General features: G+C 34.8%; 1 protein-coding gene across 3 annotated transcripts in view; it reads left to right on the top strand.

Annotated features, from left to right (window-relative positions):
- Window positions 1-22,290, top strand: part of LOC147033686 (NACHT, LRR and PYD domains-containing protein 12-like) — a 143,868-nt gene that overhangs the window by 19,473 nt on the left and 102,105 nt on the right. For all 3 annotated transcript variants that reach the window (XM_085871805.1, XM_085871806.1, XM_085871807.1), the window contains exons 2-3: window positions 2,488-2,903; window positions 3,044-3,198. In XM_085871805.1, coding sequence (XP_085727931.1) covers window positions 2,525-2,903; window positions 3,044-3,198 — 534 coding nt within the window. In that variant the 5' untranslated portion in view covers window positions 2,488-2,524. The remainder of the gene's footprint in view (window positions 1-2,487; window positions 2,904-3,043; window positions 3,199-22,290) is intronic.

Consider the following 22,290-nt stretch of genomic DNA (forward strand, 5'->3'; position numbering starts at 1 on the left):
TGGATGTGGTGTTTATGTCGTGCGTGCATGATGAGCTGAATGGCCTCAACTTGTGTCTGATTTCCTTGCATCTAACTAGGGATGGCAATTTCGTTATGATGAGACAAATCTTCGTCGAGTTTTGGTGAAAATGTTGAAATGTCTACAATTAGGTCATGACTAAATGGGTCAAGGAAAAAAATGGTGTCATCCTCTCACACTTTGTATTCCCATGATTGAGGTAAAATTCCATTCCGAAAGTCCTCGGACATTGCCAGTAAAAAGGGAGAAAACAATAAATGGTAGTTTACTACTCTAAGGGAAGCAATACCTTGACCTTTAACCCAGAGGGGTATGGTGTAAATTAATTTCACATGTGACTTGCTCTCGCCTATCTATGGAGGACAATTTATTTCCAATCTGACAAACCTTTGTCAAGTTTTGGAGAAAAATATTTTTTTCTTCTGTAGTTAACCTTAAAATTAGGTTGAGGTCAAAATTTGTTATTTCAAACCCACATACAGTACTTTTTGTTCCCATTATTAGCTCCCATCGAACTTAGTCCAAAACGGGCTTATGGATTTGGTCTCAATTCTCGCCTCCGTGCATCTGTAACCATATCTCTGACATGTAATGAACATATTTTATTTGTACTTGGCAAAAAGAAAACATGATTGTATACATATGCACTTCATTTTGTTTCACGATGCAATCAAAGATGGCTGTGTGGCAGCCATTTTAGTTGTAAAAAAAAAAAAAAAAAACCCCGAAGTTGAACACATCCTCAACCATTTCTCGGACATGAATTTACCAATATTTTTCAAACTTGGCAAAAAGATAAGGAATGATGACTTACGTAAGCACATTATTTTATTTTCTAAATCAGATCCAAGATGACCAACTGGCGGCCATTTCCTTACTTAAATGTGTCCCCAACCATTTCTCAGACATGCATGGTCCGATTTTGTTCAAACTTGGCATAATCATAGTACATGATGGCATACACGTGCAACTCACTTTATTTTGCAATCTGATCAAAGATGGAAAACTGGTAGACTGGCAGACATTTTAATTGTACATAAATATGGGAGAGCCCTTTAACTCCATACAGCAAAATTATTAAAACAACGGGGGCTATGACATTTTATGTCTTTTTACTTGTTGAATTAAAATTTAATTCTGAAAGTCCCTTCTGGATCGAGATACAATTCGGAAATTGGTTGTAAAGGAAGAAAAAATAACCTAAATGGTGGATTAGTATTCCAAGGGGTTTAGGAAACTCTGAGGTCAATATTTGAGCATGTTATACAGAAGGATCTGGGGGTGATATATATATGGGGTGGGGGGGGGTGAGGGAAGGATAAATAGGTGTAAGGTGCTAAACCTTGGATAGAGATGTTGAGGAGAATGAAGGGTGGAGAGAAAGCAAGTGCTGGAGAGTGGTTCAGCAGAATAGACACTGGCAGGACACGATTCCACAGTTTAAGAGTGAAGAAGAGGAGATGCGATACTAGTAAGGTAGGGTCTTTCACTCAAAGAGTATTTAATGCATTGCATGGTTGCCTGGAAAGGTACTGATCGTAGAAACAGTAGATAGATTTATACTTGAGTTTTATAGGCACCCATGAGTGTTGGGGATGGAAGGGTACGTGGACATTGCCAGGTATGGTGAGTATCTGAGGTACAGATAAGTGATTGGATACCTGTGTAGTGATTGCGATGTCTGTGAGAGGGTTATGTCAAAAGGTGAATGTGATGTGACGTATTTGTTCATTCCTCACATACAACCCTCTTCATCTGGTGTCCCCACCGTTCAAAAAATTAAATATGTATTACCTTCGAATATCTGGGCTTGCCCCATGGTTTTCACCCCACTCCTCCACCCTCTCCCTCCCTCCATTATGTTATGTTTATAAATATTACATTGAATTAATGTGATGTAGATGTAACACAAGCAATCCTCTGAGCCAGATGCAAAAAACTCCCATGAATGCATTCAATGGGGCTTTTAGACCTGGGATTTGTAAGCCGGTTATTGTTGTAAAAATCAAGTTGTTGTTTTTTTTTTTTTTTTTTTTTTTTTTTTTTTTTTTTGTATTAATTTACACGTGCTATTTTTAATTAAATTCACTGGAAAAAAATTTTGCAAATTAGATCCTAATCATTGCTAAATATACCTTGGGTCCATTGGACCCATCAAATGCATTCTCGGGGTGGCATTATGAATTCAACTTTTCCCTCGAACCTGAATGAATATAAAAAAGAAGAAAAAAACCAGGAATAATCGTTACCACCTTTTAGGAGCATTCATAAAAGTTCATTCAAATAACCATTTGTATAACAAAGTGAGAGCACAACAAACATCATGCGGGGTCCAAAAGACCTATAAAATGCATCCCAGGGAATGGGCCAAATGTCTGACTGTTTAAATTCCATGTAATGTTTTGGATCTTATTGGGATTTGTTGTTGTTGTCATTCTAAGTTATAATTGTTTATCTTTATTTCAGATCACAAAAGACTTCTTCGTTTACTCTCAGTGTAAACATGGCTGATGAGGATGAAACAAACGAGGGTGTGAATGTGAGCCTGTTGATAGAAAACAGAACGAACATCGTCGAGGCGTTGAGTTACCGTCCTTACAAAACTTTTGATGAGGCGATAGCAAAGGGAGTTCTCAGCAGAGAAGATTATAACGAACTCACTTGTGAAAAATCCAATACAAGCAGGGTCCGGAGATGCCTGGATATCGTGGACGGAAAAGGTGAAGTGTGTGCGACGAAGTTTCTGGATATCATTTACAACCTTCGAGACTTATACCCACGTCTGGGACCCTGGATCACGGATGATCCACAACGGGAAGAAGCACATTGTCCAGAAAGGGAAGAAGCAGATGATCCAGGAAGCGAAGAGGAATCTGTTCATGGTAAGTACTTGAGTTTACATTTCCAGATATTACAATAAAACATTTAAATCAAAATATTCCTAACCTAACTCACTGTACACCATGTGGGATTATATTCTGATATAAATATATCTTGGTGTTTGTTATTTATGTTATTTCAGAGGCAGAAATAATTCTCCGCGATTTACGAGATGAAGATCTTCCCTTCTTTTTGAAAATCGCGAAATCTTCGTTGTTCGAAGGGTTTTTGAAGGCCTTTCCAAGTCTGTGTGATGCAGTCAGAAAAGCTCAGTTGTTGCCAAAGTTCACGTTGAAGGTAAATTGAAGAAAATATTTGCCGATCGATTAAGGAAATTGATTATTTTACGATTATTAGTAATTTTTAATTATGCAATTAATTAATCAATTATTTCACACTGGTCCATCCCAAATCCATCTCCATATGCTGCACGGCGGCATCACCATGCAGGTGCTTTGGCAATGCCATGCACTAGAATATTTGTTATTTATTTATTTATTTAGCATGGGGGCAGTGTACTTTCTTCCTGTACTAGTTTTATTTAAACATTTTCTTTGGTGGTGAGGCTAAAATGAGGTGAGGAATGTTTGGAGATGAGGTGAAATGTTGATGGACTGTTTAAGGATTCCAAAGGAAGGACAAAATGGTGGTGTTTGGTGTTGATAGTAAAACCCGAAGGTTATTTAATTGATCGATATCCACCAGTCAGGTGAGAAACGGGCAGGTAAATTAATTCCAAACTTGAGTTTATTTGAAAGTTGAAGCACAAGTGATATACACTGCACTCCAACAAACACTGTACACAACCAAGCATTTTGCCATTCACTCGGATTTACTATTTATTTCTACAAGGAGCAGCAACATGAGTGAACAACAAATTTGGCTATAAAGCAACAACAGATCTACTAGGAGCAGAAACATCCACCCCTCAAACCCTCCCACTACTATCTACTTGTAATTAACCTCCACCATCGAAGATCGGAGGTTACTGTTTTCACCCCTTTCTGTTTGTTTGTTTGCTTGTTTGTTTGTTTGTTTGTATGTTTGTGAACAGTATTACGGAAAAATTCCTCGACGGATTTCGACGAAACTTGGTGGGAGGATTAGGTATGGTCCAAGGATCATGCCATTAGATTTTGGACTTGGTCAAAAATCCAATATGGCGGCCATTTTGAAAAAAAAAAATTGAATTTTTTTTTGCATTTCTACATGTTTTAAGTGATTTCCACCCCCCCCCAAAAAAATAATTGTTAGAGAAAAAATAAATTTTTTTGCAACTTTTTTCAACAAAATTTCGATTTTTTTTTTTTTTTTTTTTTTTTGCATTTCTACATGTTATAAGTGATTTCCAACAAAAACATGCCAAAATTATAATTGCAGCTGATTTTGGAACTTCAGGTGGATTTACCCATGTAAAATCAATTTCTGTCTCAAGGAATTCTGACGAATGAATTGAGTATGTAAAAGTAAAAGGAAAAGTTGCAAACTATAACTCTGTGAGCACTGTTGACGTCAAATTGAATGAATAGGATATCAGGTTCACTTGAGTGACCTAGCAGTATTGGCGGCGGAGGTTTTGCACTCTACCGAATGCTCCCCTTCGAGTAACTCAATGGTTCTATAGCTGGAGGTAACCTGAAATTCCAGGAAATCTCTTGATCTTTTGCTGGGTGCATCTCGAGGAAACTTCATTGCCTCTGTACCCTGTGAAAGTTGACGAGGGGGTTGGTGAGTTGACCCCCAGGTGCAAGACCTTTTGATTCTGGAGCGCCTATGCAGCCTGGATACCCATGCGGTGGTCTGGGCCAGGCTCAAACTAGGTGCCAGTGTATTGAGGGGGAGGGGAGTAGTTCCTCACCTCATCCTCTTGCAGAAATGGGATGTGGGGGGGGGGGGTTCAGCTCAGTGCCATCTTGTGGTGGCACTGGGGTGGACTTCATGGTCTGGCTCATGCTTATTGTCTCACTACAGCATGAAAACTTATCACCTTTTTTACTCGACTCACCCCTCAGAACAAACATTAAACAGTCAGATATAACCAGAAATGAATTGCATCTCAAATAATCAACATGCAAGCACCTCTATATTTATCAGTGAGATGACAATGGTCTCTTATTTTGGACCTTCACTAATTTTCTCCTCACAAATATGACAGACAGCCTGTGGCTGCCTAAATTATCTTTTCAATTTTTTTGTGAATGACATTGGAAAAAGAATATTCGGTTATGAATGGTTATGAGAAAAACCTATAAACCAGTCGTTTCACAAACTCTTGGGAGGCACCTTCTCCTCTGTAAAGTTCTAACTTGTATGCATCACCAACAGATGATTTGATTTAACAACAAAAACCACAAGGAGTATGTTTTTGATATTTATTTGTGAATGATTTGTTTGGATTTGGAGAAACAGTATCTATCTTTCTAATCGTTCTTTTGTATGAAAGGAGTTGAGACATCTCTTCCAAGGATATGTTTTACCATTCCTATTGTTTAGTTGTGATTTAGTTAATTTTGATAAATTTTTGAGTCAGCCAAAGGTGATTTTTCTTTTGAAGCAAAATAGAGAAGGTAAATGTGTTTTATCATTTTTATCGTTGTTTGAAAATTTTAGTATCTGAACATGTTTGTATCCATTCTTTCTTTTGAGTGCTGTCTTATGGCTGCTGGTTGCATCATTGGTTCGGTACATAGCTATGTCACTGATGCAGTATCTCTATTACCAGTTCACTGGTACTCATTTTGCCGACCTCAGAAGGATGACAGGCTGAGTCAACTCTACCTGGTATTAATTCAGCACCAACAGAGCTCGAACTCAGGAACTGTAGGTTACATGCCAGTACCACTAAGCCAACACCAGGCTTGTTTGTATTCATTAATCCACATGCATTAACAGATTATTCATTTTCTCAAATTTAGCAATATCTTTCAATGACCTTGGAAACTTTAAATCTTTAACATTTAGTGTATTCTCATATTTCTTATAATGAGATGCTCTTTCTGGTTTCCATTGTGTAAGATGTAGGTGAGCCAGAACAGACCATAGAAAGCATTTATTTTCATTGTTTTGAATTTTTACAACCGCCTTTTAAAGCTTTATCTCTTTTGGTAAATCAATGGAGGAAGAAGCATTTAGAGAGTCTACTTTTAAGATGTGTATATCCAAAAAGATTTTTTTTTTCAATAACGAATCCACTACCTTCCACATTGTCATTAACATTTTCTTCACATCTCAGAAGTTTATCATATACATCCCAATCTAAGAAAAATTGGAATGATGTGATAAAGTGAGGGTTTGTTCTCATGTAGGGAGTTTCTTCACCACCTTCTCTTGTCATTTTTATTTTTATTTCCATATCAAACTTAAAGTATTGATTTCACTCAATGTTTTTTTTTAATTAGAATTTCAATTATCGGTTTAACCATAAAAATTGTTTCAATGATTAATGTTGGTGTTGGTTCTTTTAAGAGAAATAATCTTATTTTTATATGACCTTTAAATGCTTCATCAATATTTTCAATAGAGTAACCAAGTATCCCCTCTTCATTCTTCTTGTGTTTTGTGTTTTAAGTTGTCTATAATAATTTCCTTTCAGAAGATCACTATTACATGTATCACATTGCACATATTTAAGGATATTCCTTCAACAATCCTTTATGTTTTTGTGTTTGAAGGTGTCTACTATAATTTTTTTCAAAGAATATTTATATTAGAGACAATGTGTTGTATTCACCATATTTATATAGCAGACATCCACTTGTATTAAAATTTTCTTGATGAAAATCTTGTGGTAATTTAAAGACACTTTCTGTTTAAAATAAAAAAAATATTTTACTCATTAAATATGGTTAAAACTTCGAAACAAACAAAACATGAATTTCATTCCATTACATCAGAAACTACTTTACATCAGAAGCTACATTGAAAAATGTGAGAGATGTAAAATTGAATAAAAACAGTTCTAATAATTATTGGATGAGAATGAGAATGAATAATAATTATAATTCAACAATTTTCTTTTCTGGGAAAGCCTCTTTGTTTTCTTTAAAAATATCACTTAATTATTCTCCTTCATTATGAATAATCTTAATAAATGTTTCTCCTCTCCTTTTAGCAATATATTTAAAAATGGTGAAGGCAATGAAACAAATTCAAATGAAAGGATCAAAAACTCTTATGAATGAAGCACGAGAAAGAGAAGACACAACTCTTTGGAAAAATCAAGATAAAATTTGTTTTAATATTGATAATCTAAAAGATGTAGAATATTGGGTTAGTAATCCTGAAGGAAATTCATACAAAGGCAAACATAATGAAACTGAGTTTGGGGAATTGGATGATGTTAATATATCAGGAGAAATGTTTTTTGTTCAATCGTTGTCAAAACTCATTTTAAAATAACCTTTACTGTTAAAAAAAACAAAATAGTTGATTCTTTTAACACAAATAGATGTATAGATATAGATGGTGTTTCAATAAATTATGAATCAAGATTTTTAACTTAATTAATTAGTCATTATAGAGCCAAAGATTTTAAAGATTGTGATAGTGATGATAGTATCTCTGTTGAAACAGAAGACAATTATGACACTGAGAATTTGTGTTCAAATGATAGTTATGAAAGTAGTTTTGCAGATGATTACACTGAACAACAAATTAAAAAAATTATTTTTTACTGGAGATGTGTAAAGTGATTAAGACTAATTTGGGTACGCTGATTTCAAAAATCATAACCGTTTTGCTGTATTACGTCAGGATTTTCAGGAACAGAAATATTCCCATTGCCTAGAAGTCAGGATTTCAATGAAATTTAAATATGTCTTTAACATGTCTATTTCGTACAATTGTTGTTAACTTGTGTTATATTTCTTTCTTTCAGATAAAGATGAGTAGGCGTTCCTGTACCAATCATCCTGACAACTTCTGTTATGTCTGTGGTCGGTATACCAAAAAAGATCAACAGCGAAGTATATCTACAGCAGTGAAAATGAAGGCCGCCTACTTTCACTACTTCGGGTGTAAGGTGGGGGACCAAGAACAGAGCTGGGCACCACACATCTGCTGCACAAGCTGTCACACAACCTTGACTCAGTGGTTGGTGGGCAAGCGCGCGAGCATGCCATTTGCGGTGCCCATGATATGGCGTGAGCCGCAGAATCATCATGATGATTGTTATTTCTGCTGCACAAGCATCGCCGGCTTCAACAAGAAGAATAAAGGTCACATCAAGTATGCTGACTGCGTCTCTGCTCGTAAACCTGTGCCTCATGATGACGAGAACCCCGTTCCAACACCTCCAGCTGATCAGAACATAGTTGTAAGCAGTGGTGAAGAGGATGGTGATGATGAACCTTTTGAACCCGACACTCAAGAATCACACCTTCTGAACCAGGGAGACTTAAATGATCTTGTAAGAGATCTCTCGCTGTCAAAGGCGAAGGCAGAGCTGCTTGGATCAAGGCTGCAGCAGTGGAATCTACTTGAACCTAACACCAAGATATCCTTGTTCAGAGCACGTCACAGAGACATGGCTGAGTTCTTTGAGATGGAAGACACGATGACATTCTGCAGTGACATCAACGGTCTGTTGAAAGAACTTGGGTGTGATCACGATCCTGCAGACTGGCGCCTCTTCATCGACTCGGGGAAGAACAGCTTGAAGGCTGTTTTGCTCCACAATGGCAACGAGAAACCATCAGTCCCACTGGCTCATGCGTTCGGCATGACAGAGACCTATGAGACTATGCGGCAGCTGCTTGATTCCATCAAGTACAATGACTTCAACTGGCACATCTGCGGAGACTTGAAAGTGGTGGCGCTGTTGTTAGGGCTGCAGTCAGGCTACACGAAATACATGTGCTTCCTTTGTCTCTGGGATAGCAGAGACGACAAGAATCACTGGACGAAGAAAGATTGGGAAGAGCGAAAAGAGCATGTACCTGGTCGACACAACGTGAAGCATGTCGCCCTTGTCGACCCAGCCAAGGTTTTCCTTCCACCACTCCACATAAAGCTCGGCTTGATGAAAAGTTTTGTACGGGCAATGGATCTGAATGGGCGTGGGTTTTTATACCTCAAGGAAAAGTTTGGCAACACCTTGTCGGAGGCCAAGATCAAGGCTGGTGTCTTTGTTGGACCGCAAATCCGACAGATTATGAAGGACGAAACTTTTCCGACAACTCTAAACCCCAAAGAGCTGGCAGCGTGGAGGAGCTTCAAAGCTGTGACGGACAACTTCTTGGGGAACGAGCGCGCGGACAACTATGAAGAAATAGTGCAGCAGCTGCTGGAGTCCTTCAGGAAACTTGGCTCCAGGATGTCCCTGAAAATCCATTTCCTACACCAGCACCTGAACTTCTTCCCTGACAACTTGGGAGCAGTCTCGGACGAGCACGGCGAGCGATTCCACCAAGAGATTTCACTCATGGAGACGCGTTACCAAGGGCGGCACAACCCGAACATGATGGGCGATTTCTGCTGGTTCCTGCATCGTGAAACTGACACAGAGCAGCACAAACGCAAAGCCAAATGCCTAAAGCATTTTTAATTACATTCTAGTCGAGTTTTTCTGTAATTTCTATAATTTTGAAGCATTCATGATGAAATAAATGAATAAATGAATTTTTGTAAATTTCATTGAAATCCTGACTTCTAGGCAATGGGAATATTTCTGTTACTGAAAATCCTGACGTGATACAGCAAAACGGTTATGATTTTTGAAATCAGCGTACCCAAATTAGTCTAAATCACTTTACACATCTCCAGTAAAAAATTTTTGTTGTTCAGTGTTATGAGAGTACTGATTATAGTGAAGATGAATTTTATTTAAAGTAAAGTTATTCTGCATAAATATGCTGAAAAGAAAAATCATTTGGATGAAGTTTCAGAAAGAAAAGATAAAACCATCCACAATATGCAAGGAGAAATTTGTATTTTTTTCAGCAACCCTAAAGATGTAAATCCAGATGAAATAAGGATGTTAATATATCAGGTGAAATGACATTTCGTTCAATAGTAGTTAAGGACCATTTTAAAATTACCTTTAATATAAAAAATGTGGTAGTTGAATCTGTTAATGAAAAAAAGTATATAGATGTAAATGGTAATGTTTTTTTTTTCTACTAATTAAATATGAGTCATTATTCAAGTGAAGATTTTGAAGATGATGAGAGTGATGATAGTATCTCTTTTGGAACAGAAGACAGTTATGATACTGAGAGTTTGTATTCAAACAATAGTTATGAAAGTAGTTTTATAGATGATTGTGAAAGTACCAATGAAAGTACCGAAGATGAATTTTATTTGAAGTAAAGTTTTACTTTGTAAATATGAATAGTATACTAGATATTGAGCCTCCCTGATTCTCCAGATGACAAATTTGAGAATTGTCCTGCATGTGATGAGTGGGATTAAATACAGTCAGAAGCCCATAAACAATGTATATTATGTGATTATCTTCTAATTAATGAAAATAAAAAAATATAAAAAGGAACATAACTGTTTCAAAATTACACCAAAAATGAATTACTTTACAAGATTAATAAAATAAATGAATGTTAAGTATGAAAGTGATAATACACCTTCTTTTTTTTAACAATAGAAGTGACTGAACAAATGAGGGTAATGTTTTATGGATTGATGTTATTTATTATTCATGATTGTCATTTTCAGGGACATATTAACACAATATATTGTTCAAATATAATAATGGGTTATCTTGAAATTAAACCTGAACTCAGGTGAAAACATCGTTTCTAAAAAAGCCGATAAAAATGTAAAGAATTTATTTTAAAAATATATAAATTAATGATTTTTTTTTACCCATTGAGGAAAATATGATGAAATTTAACAACCATAAAAATCTTCCAAATTAATTAAGATTCTAATAGTTGGTTCAAGTGGAGGTGGAAAAACCTGTCTGCTTTTGAAGATGCTCCTTACTCCCAACTTTTTAGATTATGATAATTTAATAATTTTCACAAAGTCAAGCCTTCAACTCGAGTATCAACTACTCTCATAGAGTTTTAATGCAGGTCTTCAAAAATAAGACATAATTGGTTGATATAAACTTCAAAAATAATGAAATGATGACAACATTGAAGATATAACACAACTATTTTGTGATACACAAATGTAAAAAGAAACCAAAACCTATAACTTGTATTCCTCATGATAATACATATGATATACCTTCACCACAACACTTGGATAAATCAAAAAAGAATCTCATCATCTTTGATTGTGTTAATATGAGAAACCAAATGGTTATGGATAGCTATGACACAGGAGGGAGACATTCTTCTTATAATTGTTTTTATCTTAGTCAATCATACTTCAACTCCCTCATTGCTCGATAAGAAATATTGCCAATACTTTTGTTTTATTCAAGTTAAATTCAAATGATATAAATAAATTTTTGGAGAGACAATTGTTCTGTATTGTGTAGTAAAAAGGAATTTGAGGATTATATGAAGCACACGACTAGAAAATTTCAATATATTGTTGTGAAACAAGATGTGACACTAAAGGGTGCTTTTCAAAAAATATATGGATGTGAAAGAACAAGGAAGAAGGTTTAAGGAGCAGCAAGAGTTGGTTTCAAAAGTTGTAAAACAACAGGAAGACATGAAGAAGAAAGGTACACAGAAACTAATGAGTGAAGAAGCGTTTGAAAGAAAATTTGATACATTTTTTGAACCACTTATAAAAACTTCCCAACAAAAAAAGATAGATGTTTCGACAGTTCCTGTGATATAATGCACTCCTAAATAACTTCAAATGATAAAATATTTTAGTCAAACGATGGAGCAAGAACTAGAATATATCAGAAAATTAGAATATGATGATGAAGGATTATTTCAACTGGAAGAGATAAATCAACCCCCTGATTATGTTGTGAATGCTCTCCAAAACAACGAATATTCAACAGATTCAAAAACCAAAGCAGGTCTCATTCCAACAGAACAACTATCAATATTCTATCTTGTTAAAGAAAAGGGGTTGATATTTAATGATGAATTCAGGTTCTTAGGTTCTGCCCGACCACCTGTTAAATTAACTCCGAGATCAATGTTTCTTCAAAGCAAAGATGGATATTACATTTTAGCCAAGAATCGACTTTCAGATTATTTCAATGAACCGTTGAATATGAGAAATGAAGATGATAGAGTATATATTTATTTAGTAAAGTCATTGGATTATGGGGTTTATGTTGCTGAGATAAAAAAAACACATTATTAAGGCTTTTGAGCAGGCTTGGTTCAGGTGTTAGTTTTCTTCCAAATGAGCATTCACAATTGGTTGATACACTGTTATTGCTGTTAAGTAGAAAGAACGCTGGAAACAACATTTTTTTTTTTCATTGAAGCATCAGCCATTTTAGACAACTTAATGAATATTAAAATAATTCATAAATGTTATTTCAAAATTATTTTATCCCATATTTAATAAGATGAGAAGCACAATTGTTAGTTTTATTTTCACAACGATTGATCACACAGCTTCTTTCCTTTACCCACTACAACTTTATCCAACAAAATTATGAGGCTTCTGTTTTGTATCTGGAAACTTATAATACCCTTGTTAATATCACAGAGAAAAATGACAAGTTTAGTTATAATCTGGGAAGCGGATGCAAAACTATAACAGTTCCATCTGGAGCATATGAGATTTCTTAAATATCTTCCAAAATTGCTGCGCTAAGGAAAGAACAAGGTGATGAACCAAAAAATATTATAGATTCAAAAACATACTTCAAAATCAACCATTGAACTTAAAAAGAATTATAATGTTGATTTCACAATTGATAATTCATTTAGAGAGTTATTGGGTTTCTCCTCAAAAAAGATTGAAATAAATGGACTTTTTTTTTACAGTGATAATGTCATTCAAATATCCTCAGGTATAAATTCAGTTTTATTTCACTGTGATTTGACTGATGGTGCTTATAACGATGGAATAAGAACAAATACAACATTTTAATTCAATGCACACTCAACCCCAATTGGTTATCAATTTAATATGGAACCAAGAAAAAAAAATCTGATTTATCTACGCATTTCAGGAAAAACCAGATGCAGCATAAATTTTAAGCGAACCCATCAAGATAATCGTATGATTTCCTTCAATGGAGAAATTGTATCTATCAGAATTCACTGACATGAAGTTTTCCAATAAATAAATACAATTTCTATTGGAAGGAAACATGAGTTGGGAAAATGTATTATAATTATAGGGGATGGGATGTTCCTTTCGACATACTGGAAGGGGGAAGGAATGTATCTTGGTGGAGGATATGATGGAAACCAAAATGGCAATTTGGTGAAGGACATCAATTTAGAAACAAAGGAGATGGGATAATTTATACTCTAATGGGTATAGGTTCAACTATTCTTAATCATAAAGACCTAATAGGTTTAACCGCTTCTGCCATAGGAAATATAGTGGGTGCTGTAAAGAGTAGTGGGTGGGAAGTAGCATGGGAAATGTAGTGGGTGGGATGCCCAAAAGGAATCCCATAAATTACAAGCAATAATTTAAATTGAGAAAGACAAAACTCAATTATCTCCCTAAGAATGACAGTAAATAATTCAAATACTTGGATCAAAAGGTTTCAAAAGTTTTTATTTTTTTTTCCTCAATAAATACAAGTATCGAAGCAATTGATCGTATCTATGATTTGGATGATACCATGGTCATCTCAAACTCTACTAAAAAAAGAAGACTACTTCAATGTAAATGCTATAACAGGAACAGAATGGAATACAAATGGAACAAAAAGCTTTGAAATAAATGATCAACAAACTTACTTGAATCTAGCTGATAGTTTCCTATTGTGTACATTTACATTCACGAAGGCTGAGAATAAAACAAACACTACACTCATAAATGATTTCTTGTTGAAAATGTTTGAGAGTGTTTATTTGTATATTGGTACACAATAAGTTGAAGCAGTTGATTCTGTCTCTGCTACATCTGAAATGATGAAATTTACACTATATTCATTTAGTGATAGAAAGGGTAAGGGGGCTGTCGAAGGTTTTATTCCTGATTTGGCAATGGGAACAAATGCAGACACTAGTTATAATCAAAGATAGGCAATGCATAATGATGCTACAAAGCAGGAAATAGTTTTACTGGGGCAGTTCCTCTAAAAGGTATATTTGGATTTTGTGATTATGATAAAGTTTTGTATGGACTTGAAATTAGATTTCAACGACAAAGGAATGATAATGAAAATAGATTGCTTTTTGGTGCTCAGAATAAATTTGTTATTGATGAAATGGCTTGGGATTTCAATGAATATACTCCTAACCTTAAAACAGAAGATATGTTGAATAGAAGACTTAACTCAAAGAAACCACTAAATGTATCATACGTTAAACTAAACCAAACCATTTACACATGGAATTTGGGTGTTTTACAAGGAAAGGCATGATACCTTTGGCTCATTTTTAAGAAGCCAGATGGAGATACTGCTACTGTTAAGAATAATGCATTGAATGATAATGCTAAGGTGAAACAACTTTGCATTTCTCTGGATGAAACATTTTATCCATGAGACAGATTGGAAATTAATTGGGATAAAAATGATTATGCTGAAACTGACAAGTCTTACAAGAGGTATGTGAAAGCCATGGTAATAAAGAACCCATTTTTGTTAAGGTTGCTTTTAAATGCCTACACACAATCTATGTGATTGACCTGACTACTCAAAAGGAAATTATAAAGTCTAATAGAATAGATACTTTCCAATACATTGAAAAAGGAGATAGTGAGGAAGTTGATACATATTGTTTGCTTTTGAAAGAAACAGAATTACAGATCAATATTCAATACAGATAATTGTGTTATGATTTGTCTCACATAATTTTTGATAAATAAATGAGAAGTAAAGTGCCAACTGGGGTATATGTTAATTAAATGAATTTTAATAAACTATCAACTTGTATTCCAAATCAAAAGCCTTGTACAATCAACGATGATATAATTCAGCGAAAAGGAGCAGTGGGAATTGATGTTTTGCTCACAAGAGAACAGGTGAAAATCTTGAACGATACTGGCTCACTTCAAATTAAAATGTCAGAACCAATGTTGAAGAAATATTCAATAAGAGAGATGAGTGGAGGATATCTCCCATTTCTAATTCCTTTATTTGCTGGTATAAGTGCAGCAGGAGCATGGAAATGCAGTATTTCAGCAGCGGAAAAAACTACCAATGAAAAGAAGGCTCAAAAACAGGCTCAAAAAGAGTTGGAAAGACAGAACAAAGACTTGGAGAAACAAATTAGTGGAAGTGGTGTAATTGTAAATTTTGCTGTAAAACTTGAAAGCCTATCTGATAAGGCAAGAATGTTAGTTGGAGAATGCTTTCTTCTGTCTCACAAGTGAGTGTAAAATTAGCAAAAAGGGGTAATGGTTTATATCTTTCTCATAAATCATAAATAAATGAGCTTTGATGAGTGGTTTAAATAATTTGGAAAGAATACAACATCAAATGTAGAACTTGCCAAATATTGCAAAAAATTAAAAATTGATAATGTGGGTATTTGTTTGAGAGATGAATTAACAAACTTGTCTAAATATACAAAGAATATTATTATGAATTTAGAAGACAATAATGGAAATGATTCTCATGGGCTTTGTATTTATAATAACAAGGACAAATATTATTTTGATAGTTATTGTCTTCCACCACCTGTTGAAGTACTAAAATTCTTACAGAATGGTGTTTACCAAACACTTGAAGTCCAATAATTAAATTCCAAATGTTGTGGTCAATTATGTCTGCATGTGTTATTTAAACTCAACTCGGCAATAATCGTAAAAAAAATTATGAAGTTATTTTTAATCTAATATAAATGACATGTTGGAATAGATGGTTCTTCCTTTGTTCTCACCCTCGAGTTAGATATTGATTTGTCAAATTATTTTAGAAAAGCACAGGCTGAACAACAGAAATATAGTATAACAAAAAGTATTAATAAGAAATATGCTTATAAATTAGTATATTATCCAAGCCCTTCAAATGTGAATGATGGTGACATTAAGTAATTTATCACAATATATACGCTTAAATAAAATAGCTGTTTATTCCAAAGACACACAAGTATTGAATTTATCTCACGATCACACAGAATTCATAGTTCCAGTTAAAAAATTTAATTTTAAAAAGGACATCTAGTTTTTATGAGAATGGAACCATGAGGATATGATATGAAAGATTTAGGGTATAATTGGTCTTTCAAAATGAACCTACAAGACTTAAAATAATTTAATTAGCGTCGTAAAGAAGAATTATCCACTTGGTGGGGATAATGAGTTTTGTGGACAAAACACAAAGAACAGGATTTTTTTATCGTGGGGGAATACAAACTGATTTAACAATCGGAAGATGGGGAGGTACTACCTGTCATCATATGACTCTATCATATATTTCTAATAGATAAATGACAACAAGGAGGCTTCAGGAAAAATTGTTATTTTTATATCCAAGCATACCCACAAGAAAAGGGTATTTGGTATTTTAATAAATATGTTCTACAACAAAAGAATTGGGGGTTTTCAATAAAAGATTGGTTTTATACTGATGTTAATAAACCAACAAGTTTGGATTTAACTAAAATGTTAATTAATGAAAAGGTTTTAAAGTTGATAAAATATAAAGCTCTTTTAGAAATTCAAAAGAAATTTTGTTGGCTTCCTGGTGTAAAAAAATTATTTGGGATACAGGAATATCAAGAAATGCAGATGAATATATGTATGATATTCTATGGGGAGATGTTTCAGCAGCAGCAAGGGATCATGAAGGAGTTGAAGAAGAAAATGAGGCAAGGGAGAAGGAGGAGAGTAAGAAAAAGGAGAGGGAGAAGAGAGAGAACTAATAAATATAGAAATATGGAAACCATTGAAATAAAAAAAAAACATTGGAAGCGTTACATAAAATAAATCAATCTCAATGCACTGAGGAGGAAAATAAAGAATTAACAAGTCTATTAAAATATATGGGTCAAGAAGATCAACATCATTTTCAGGGAGTAGATTCAAATGAGAAAGTGGATGTAAAGAAGAGAAAGAAGGACAGATTATATTTATGATGTTGGTGTTATTGACTTTAAAGTTTTACAACTTTTTTTCCCTAAATAAATGGAGGAAAGAGTCAAGTCATTTCGAAGGATTATTTATGTTTTAAAAATTAAGATTCAAATGTAGGTTTTGGAAACAAAAAAGGTTTTCACACTCTGTCTTAATTTTTCTCATAAGTCAATACAATGACAATTTATTGTCTCAAATGTAAAAATAACACCAATACTAAACGTATCTCAAATGTTAAAAGTAAAAATATTAGAGTTATCCAAAAAGTGGTTTGGTATGTGGTTCTAAAAAGAGTAAATTAATGTCTAAGCATAAAAGTGGGGGTTTATATCAGGAAAATAATTTATTTATAGAAAAGTTTATATCAGGAAGTAAATTGACAACAACTGCAATACCAGGGGAATTACATCTACCAGGGTATTTTTTCTGTGGTCCAGGAACAAACTTGGATAAATGATTAGATGAGGCTAACAATCTTAAACCTTAGTCTAAGCCTGTAAATCAGGTTGACAAAGTGTGTATGAAGCATGATATTGATTATGGAAATAGCATGATATTGGACGAAAAACACAAAGCCAATGGAGAAATGGTGTATAATTTGTCTAAAAATGAAATCCAACACTGAGAGAAAAAGTTGATAGGTTCATTGTGAAGAAGATGAAAGGTGCTAAATTATGACTTGGAAATTCAAAAAACTTATAGGCTCGAATGATGTTAAGACTGAAGAGCTTTTATCTGATGAATTACAGAAACCAATAATCACAAAGTTTACAAACAAGGTTTATTCCAAAGGAGTTGATTACTTCTCTTCCACTACACTTATAAATGATAAGGGATACAAGTATGCTCGAACCGTTATTGATTTGAGGAGTAAATATGCATGGGTTGTTTCTTTGAAAAACTAAAGAGGTAATACTCTTATGTTAGCCGTCCAACAGATATTTAATAAAAGCAAGAGAAAACCTAATAAATTGCAGAGTGATGAGGGCGCACAGTTCTACGACAAAACATTTATGAATTTTCTTTAAAATAATGGTATTACATTATACAGCACCTGTTCATGAAGGAAAGGCAGTTGTTATTGAGCACTTTAATCACACTATGAAAGAAAGACGATACAAAAAATTTGCAGAACTCGGACATCAGAAACAGGTTTCTTTAATTCCGGACATTGCAGATAATTACAACAATACAGTTCAATATTCATCAAAATCAAAACCATCAGAAACATTTACAGAATTAGAATATGAAAGGGAGATTAATCTGAGAAATTCAAAGTTTAAGATTGGTGATGTCATAAGAATATTTTGATGGAAAAGCCATTTTAAGAAAGGTTGTACAAAGTGATGGACTAATGCACTTTTTAAAAGCATTGATGTTATGGCTACAGTTCATTGGACTTACAGATGATATGATTTAAAGGGAGAAGAAATCTTGGGTTCATTTTATTTACAGGTATTGCAAAAGACAAAACTAAGCAAATAATAAACTTGAAAGCAATAGTTTAGCACTTCACAATCCTCCACTTTCCACCTCGATGGAGTATAACAGGGGAGATCTGCTGTGTAATTAAAAATAATAAATAAACAATACTATATATAATGTGTGTAAAGGGGGATGTTCTTAGATCTGTGCTCCCCAAACACATAATCTTCAACTGTTTTTTGTTGGTGTGTGTGAGTGAGTAATAATATAACATAATCAACCTTAACTCTTACATAAATCCAAAACCCCAATCCTCATATTCAAAATCCCCACTCTAATCCTAACCCAACCCCAACCCATCCCGAACCCTCACATTCAAAAGCCCTAACCCAACCCTAACCCAGCCTAACCCTCACATTCAAAATCGCAACCCAAACCCATCCCAATATATATATATATATATATATATATATATATATATATATATATATATATATATATATATATATATATATATATATATATATATTCCTCTTCTTCCAATTCTGTCTTTCAAGGCTTTCAAGTTTGACGAAGTAGAAATGGGGAGGAAGAATTTTCCAGCACTTTCTTCCGAGAACTTTCTTGATATTGCTGAATAATGAATAGAATAAATATAATACTTATTTGATCTTGAGTTAAATAATAAATAATTTAATTTATTTCTAATCAACTGCACTTACCTCTCATGAAACACCATCCAACAAAGAACCACATCAATAGGTTTGAAACTCCGAGAGTCATCGTAGAAACCACATATCAAGTCTCCAAGATATAACCACAATCCTGTTAAATCTCCAAAATAGGTATCACATTGTGAGTTATCAAACAAAAACCCACATTCCAATTGTTTAAAATTTAACCAGTTTTTCAAGTCTCCAAGGGAGAGCTCATTTACTGATTTATTATTTTTTTTTTTTTATCTTTTAAAATCTGAGAGGTCTCCAAAGTTGGTTTCATATTTAAAACCACCAAGGATAACTCATTTACTGTTTTTTTATTTTTATTTTTTTAATTTGTGAGTCTCCAAGGTAGGCTCCACAATCCACATTTAGAACCATCTTGGCAAAACCCTTTTCCTGAGTCTCCAACGTAGGAATCGAAACAATCAAGGCAGAACTCATGATATGTTTTCCCAAAATTTACGGAGCCTCTTTATTTCGTGGCTTTTATTCTAAATTCTAAAATTATATATATTTAGATTTTTTCCCAAAAAGATTCCGAGGTAAAACTTGTATTCTGGCTCATTAAGGTAGAACTTGCTCAGTGGGTATTGTCATAATAACTCACAATGAGTATCAATGTAGAACTCATTATCAGGATTTTATGAGTCTCAAAGATATAACTCTTTGGTTGGGTCATCATGGAAGAGCTCGGTCTGTGGGTCTTGGTTGCTCACAAGGTCTTCTACCAATTGGGCAATTTCACCCCAAGTTGAAGCAAAATCAGTATTTTCATTATGTATTTCTGATGCAATTTCCTGTGAGAGAAAATAATATCATTAACTAAATTTATTCATTTAATACATTATTATTATGTATAAATTAAACTGTAAATATTAAAAGAAAATCTTACCTCCATTGATAAGAGGTTTGAATCCAGTTCATCACTTTGAAGGTTTAGTTCCACACAGGTAGGTTTAGTTCCACTCCAAGGAACTCCAAAGTCATCCCACTAAAGCTCAGCACAGTCATCCATTCTCAATAAAAGCAAAAAATTGTTTAAATTTAGCCTGTGTTTCAACTCTTTATTTAAGAATGGTGGGTGTTGTTTCCTTTGGAAATTCCCAAACCTTGTGGGGTAGGACTTAACTGGAAATGATGTAATTATGGGTGGGGCTTATAAAAGTGGGCGTGGTCAAGTGAAATGAGTGCAAAGTGGGCGTGGTTTAGGTAAGAGTGGGCATGGCATATTAAAAATAATATGTGCCTCAAGAGGTGCTCAGACAGCATTAAGTTCCAATGTATTCTTCGTTTATATATTTGATGGTGATGAGTTGTAAGAAACACGAGAGGGAAGACCCTCTCATGAGCAGGCCATCACTGCTCCTATGGTTGGGAGTGAGTGCCCCATAAGCAGCTGGGGAAAGAGTGATATTTCTACATGTGGAGGAATTGCAGTGCTCAGCCAGTGGGTTGCCCAGATAGTTCAGATGGCAGAGCACTGGTATGGTTTGCCATTGGACCTGGGTTTGATTTCTGGTCTGGCCTGTAATTTTTCCACATATATTTATAATGTTATAAGAAAATCAAGTTATTCCCTAAAATAGAATATGAACAAATATTTGTTGGTTTGCTGTTTGGGTATTGTAAAACATGATGATTTTTGGTAAAAAATAGGGGTGGTTAAAAGTGGTGAAAAGTGGGTTTTTTTTGGTGAAAAGGGGAGGAAGATTTAGGGAAACTTTGGGGAACAAAAGTCTCAAAAGTGCAGTCTTAAGGAAGTAAAACAAGGAAAATTCGGAGGATGTTGGTGTCGGTCAATAAGTTTCCATAATTTTTCACATTCACTTACATGTAATGTCCCAGAAGCCCCATAACCCTACTACTTAGGTGAATACCTGCAGTGCTTTGGAGGAAAGTATGAAATGCAAGTGAGTAACCCAGCCATAAAAAAGGATGAGGGCTTATTGTTGAGAGGTGTTGTGCATTAATGACCGTTTTTACAGCCATTTTTCCCTGCTGTGCAGGGGTTGGCTTTTTCTTGAGGCAATGTTTTATGGCCGGATGCCCTTCCTGACGCCAACCCTGTTCGCCTTTTACGACACACAGGGATATGGTACACCTATTCTAACCGGGGCATACACCGGGACCAGTACACTGGTACTCATTTCGCCGACCTCGGAAGGATGACAGGCTGAGTCAACCCCCTGGTGTTAATTCAGCAGCCTATGGGGCTTGAACTCAGGACCCTGGGATCCCAAGCCACCACCCTAACCACTAAGCCAACACCAGGCTTAGGTGTTGCGCATTAAAATTGAATGAATTAGATCTCCGGAAAACAAGCGATAGAAACTGTAAACTTATGTATAAGTCAGCATGTCAAGGGAAACACAGCTGTTTGGTCTGCTCGCCAGTCCTCCGCTGCACCACGTTCACCAGCTCCGATCACCCTCGCAGGTTTATTCTCTTCTCACCAACTCTCCAGATGTGCTAAGCTCTCTGCCGTTAAATTCACCGGCTTATATTGTATCTGGGAGAGGCGTGACTTTGGGAAAGAGCAGTCTCAAATGCAACTTTAGCTATATGGATGGCTGCTTCCTCATTAGTGTGTTCTTGTTCCCAAATGACGATCATTGGATGAGCCCAGTTCCTAAAATGGCTCTGGCAACTGAGGCGGGGTCAGGGTGGTTGAGGCTATTGTGGAGGTTCACCCATCTGCTGAGTCCATGCTGCTATATGCTATTCTTGATTTGATTTGATTTGATTTGTAATGTTGTTGTTGTCTTATTCCTTGTGATGTTGAGTGTAATGGTGAGTGTTGCAAAGTGTGCATGGATCAATAAAATTGAGGTGTCAAGATGGGGAGATAAATAAGAAGAGAGAGAGAATTTAGATGGAGAAGAATCTCAAAGCGGTTTGAATCTTCTGTATAAACACAATGCATTTTTAAGCTGGACAAAATACTACACTTGGGATCCCTTGTATTGTGTGAGTCTCCCCATGGTCCTCCAAAAACCATAACAATATTTTCAAATTTATTGTTTAAATATGAAAAAGAAATTAGACTTTTCATTTATTTTATTGATTAATACTGAAGATGTGTAGAAATGACTTTTGTTCACCTGCTTTTGTTCTGTTCTACTGGAGCTGAACTTTGCTGTCATCAACTGTG

Source organism: Eptatretus burgeri, chromosome 2, assembly GCF_056783735.1.
Source record: "Eptatretus burgeri isolate ZD-2024b chromosome 2, Ebu_testis_v1, whole genome shotgun sequence".
NCBI lineage: Eukaryota > Metazoa > Chordata > Myxini > Myxiniformes > Myxinidae > Eptatretus > Eptatretus burgeri.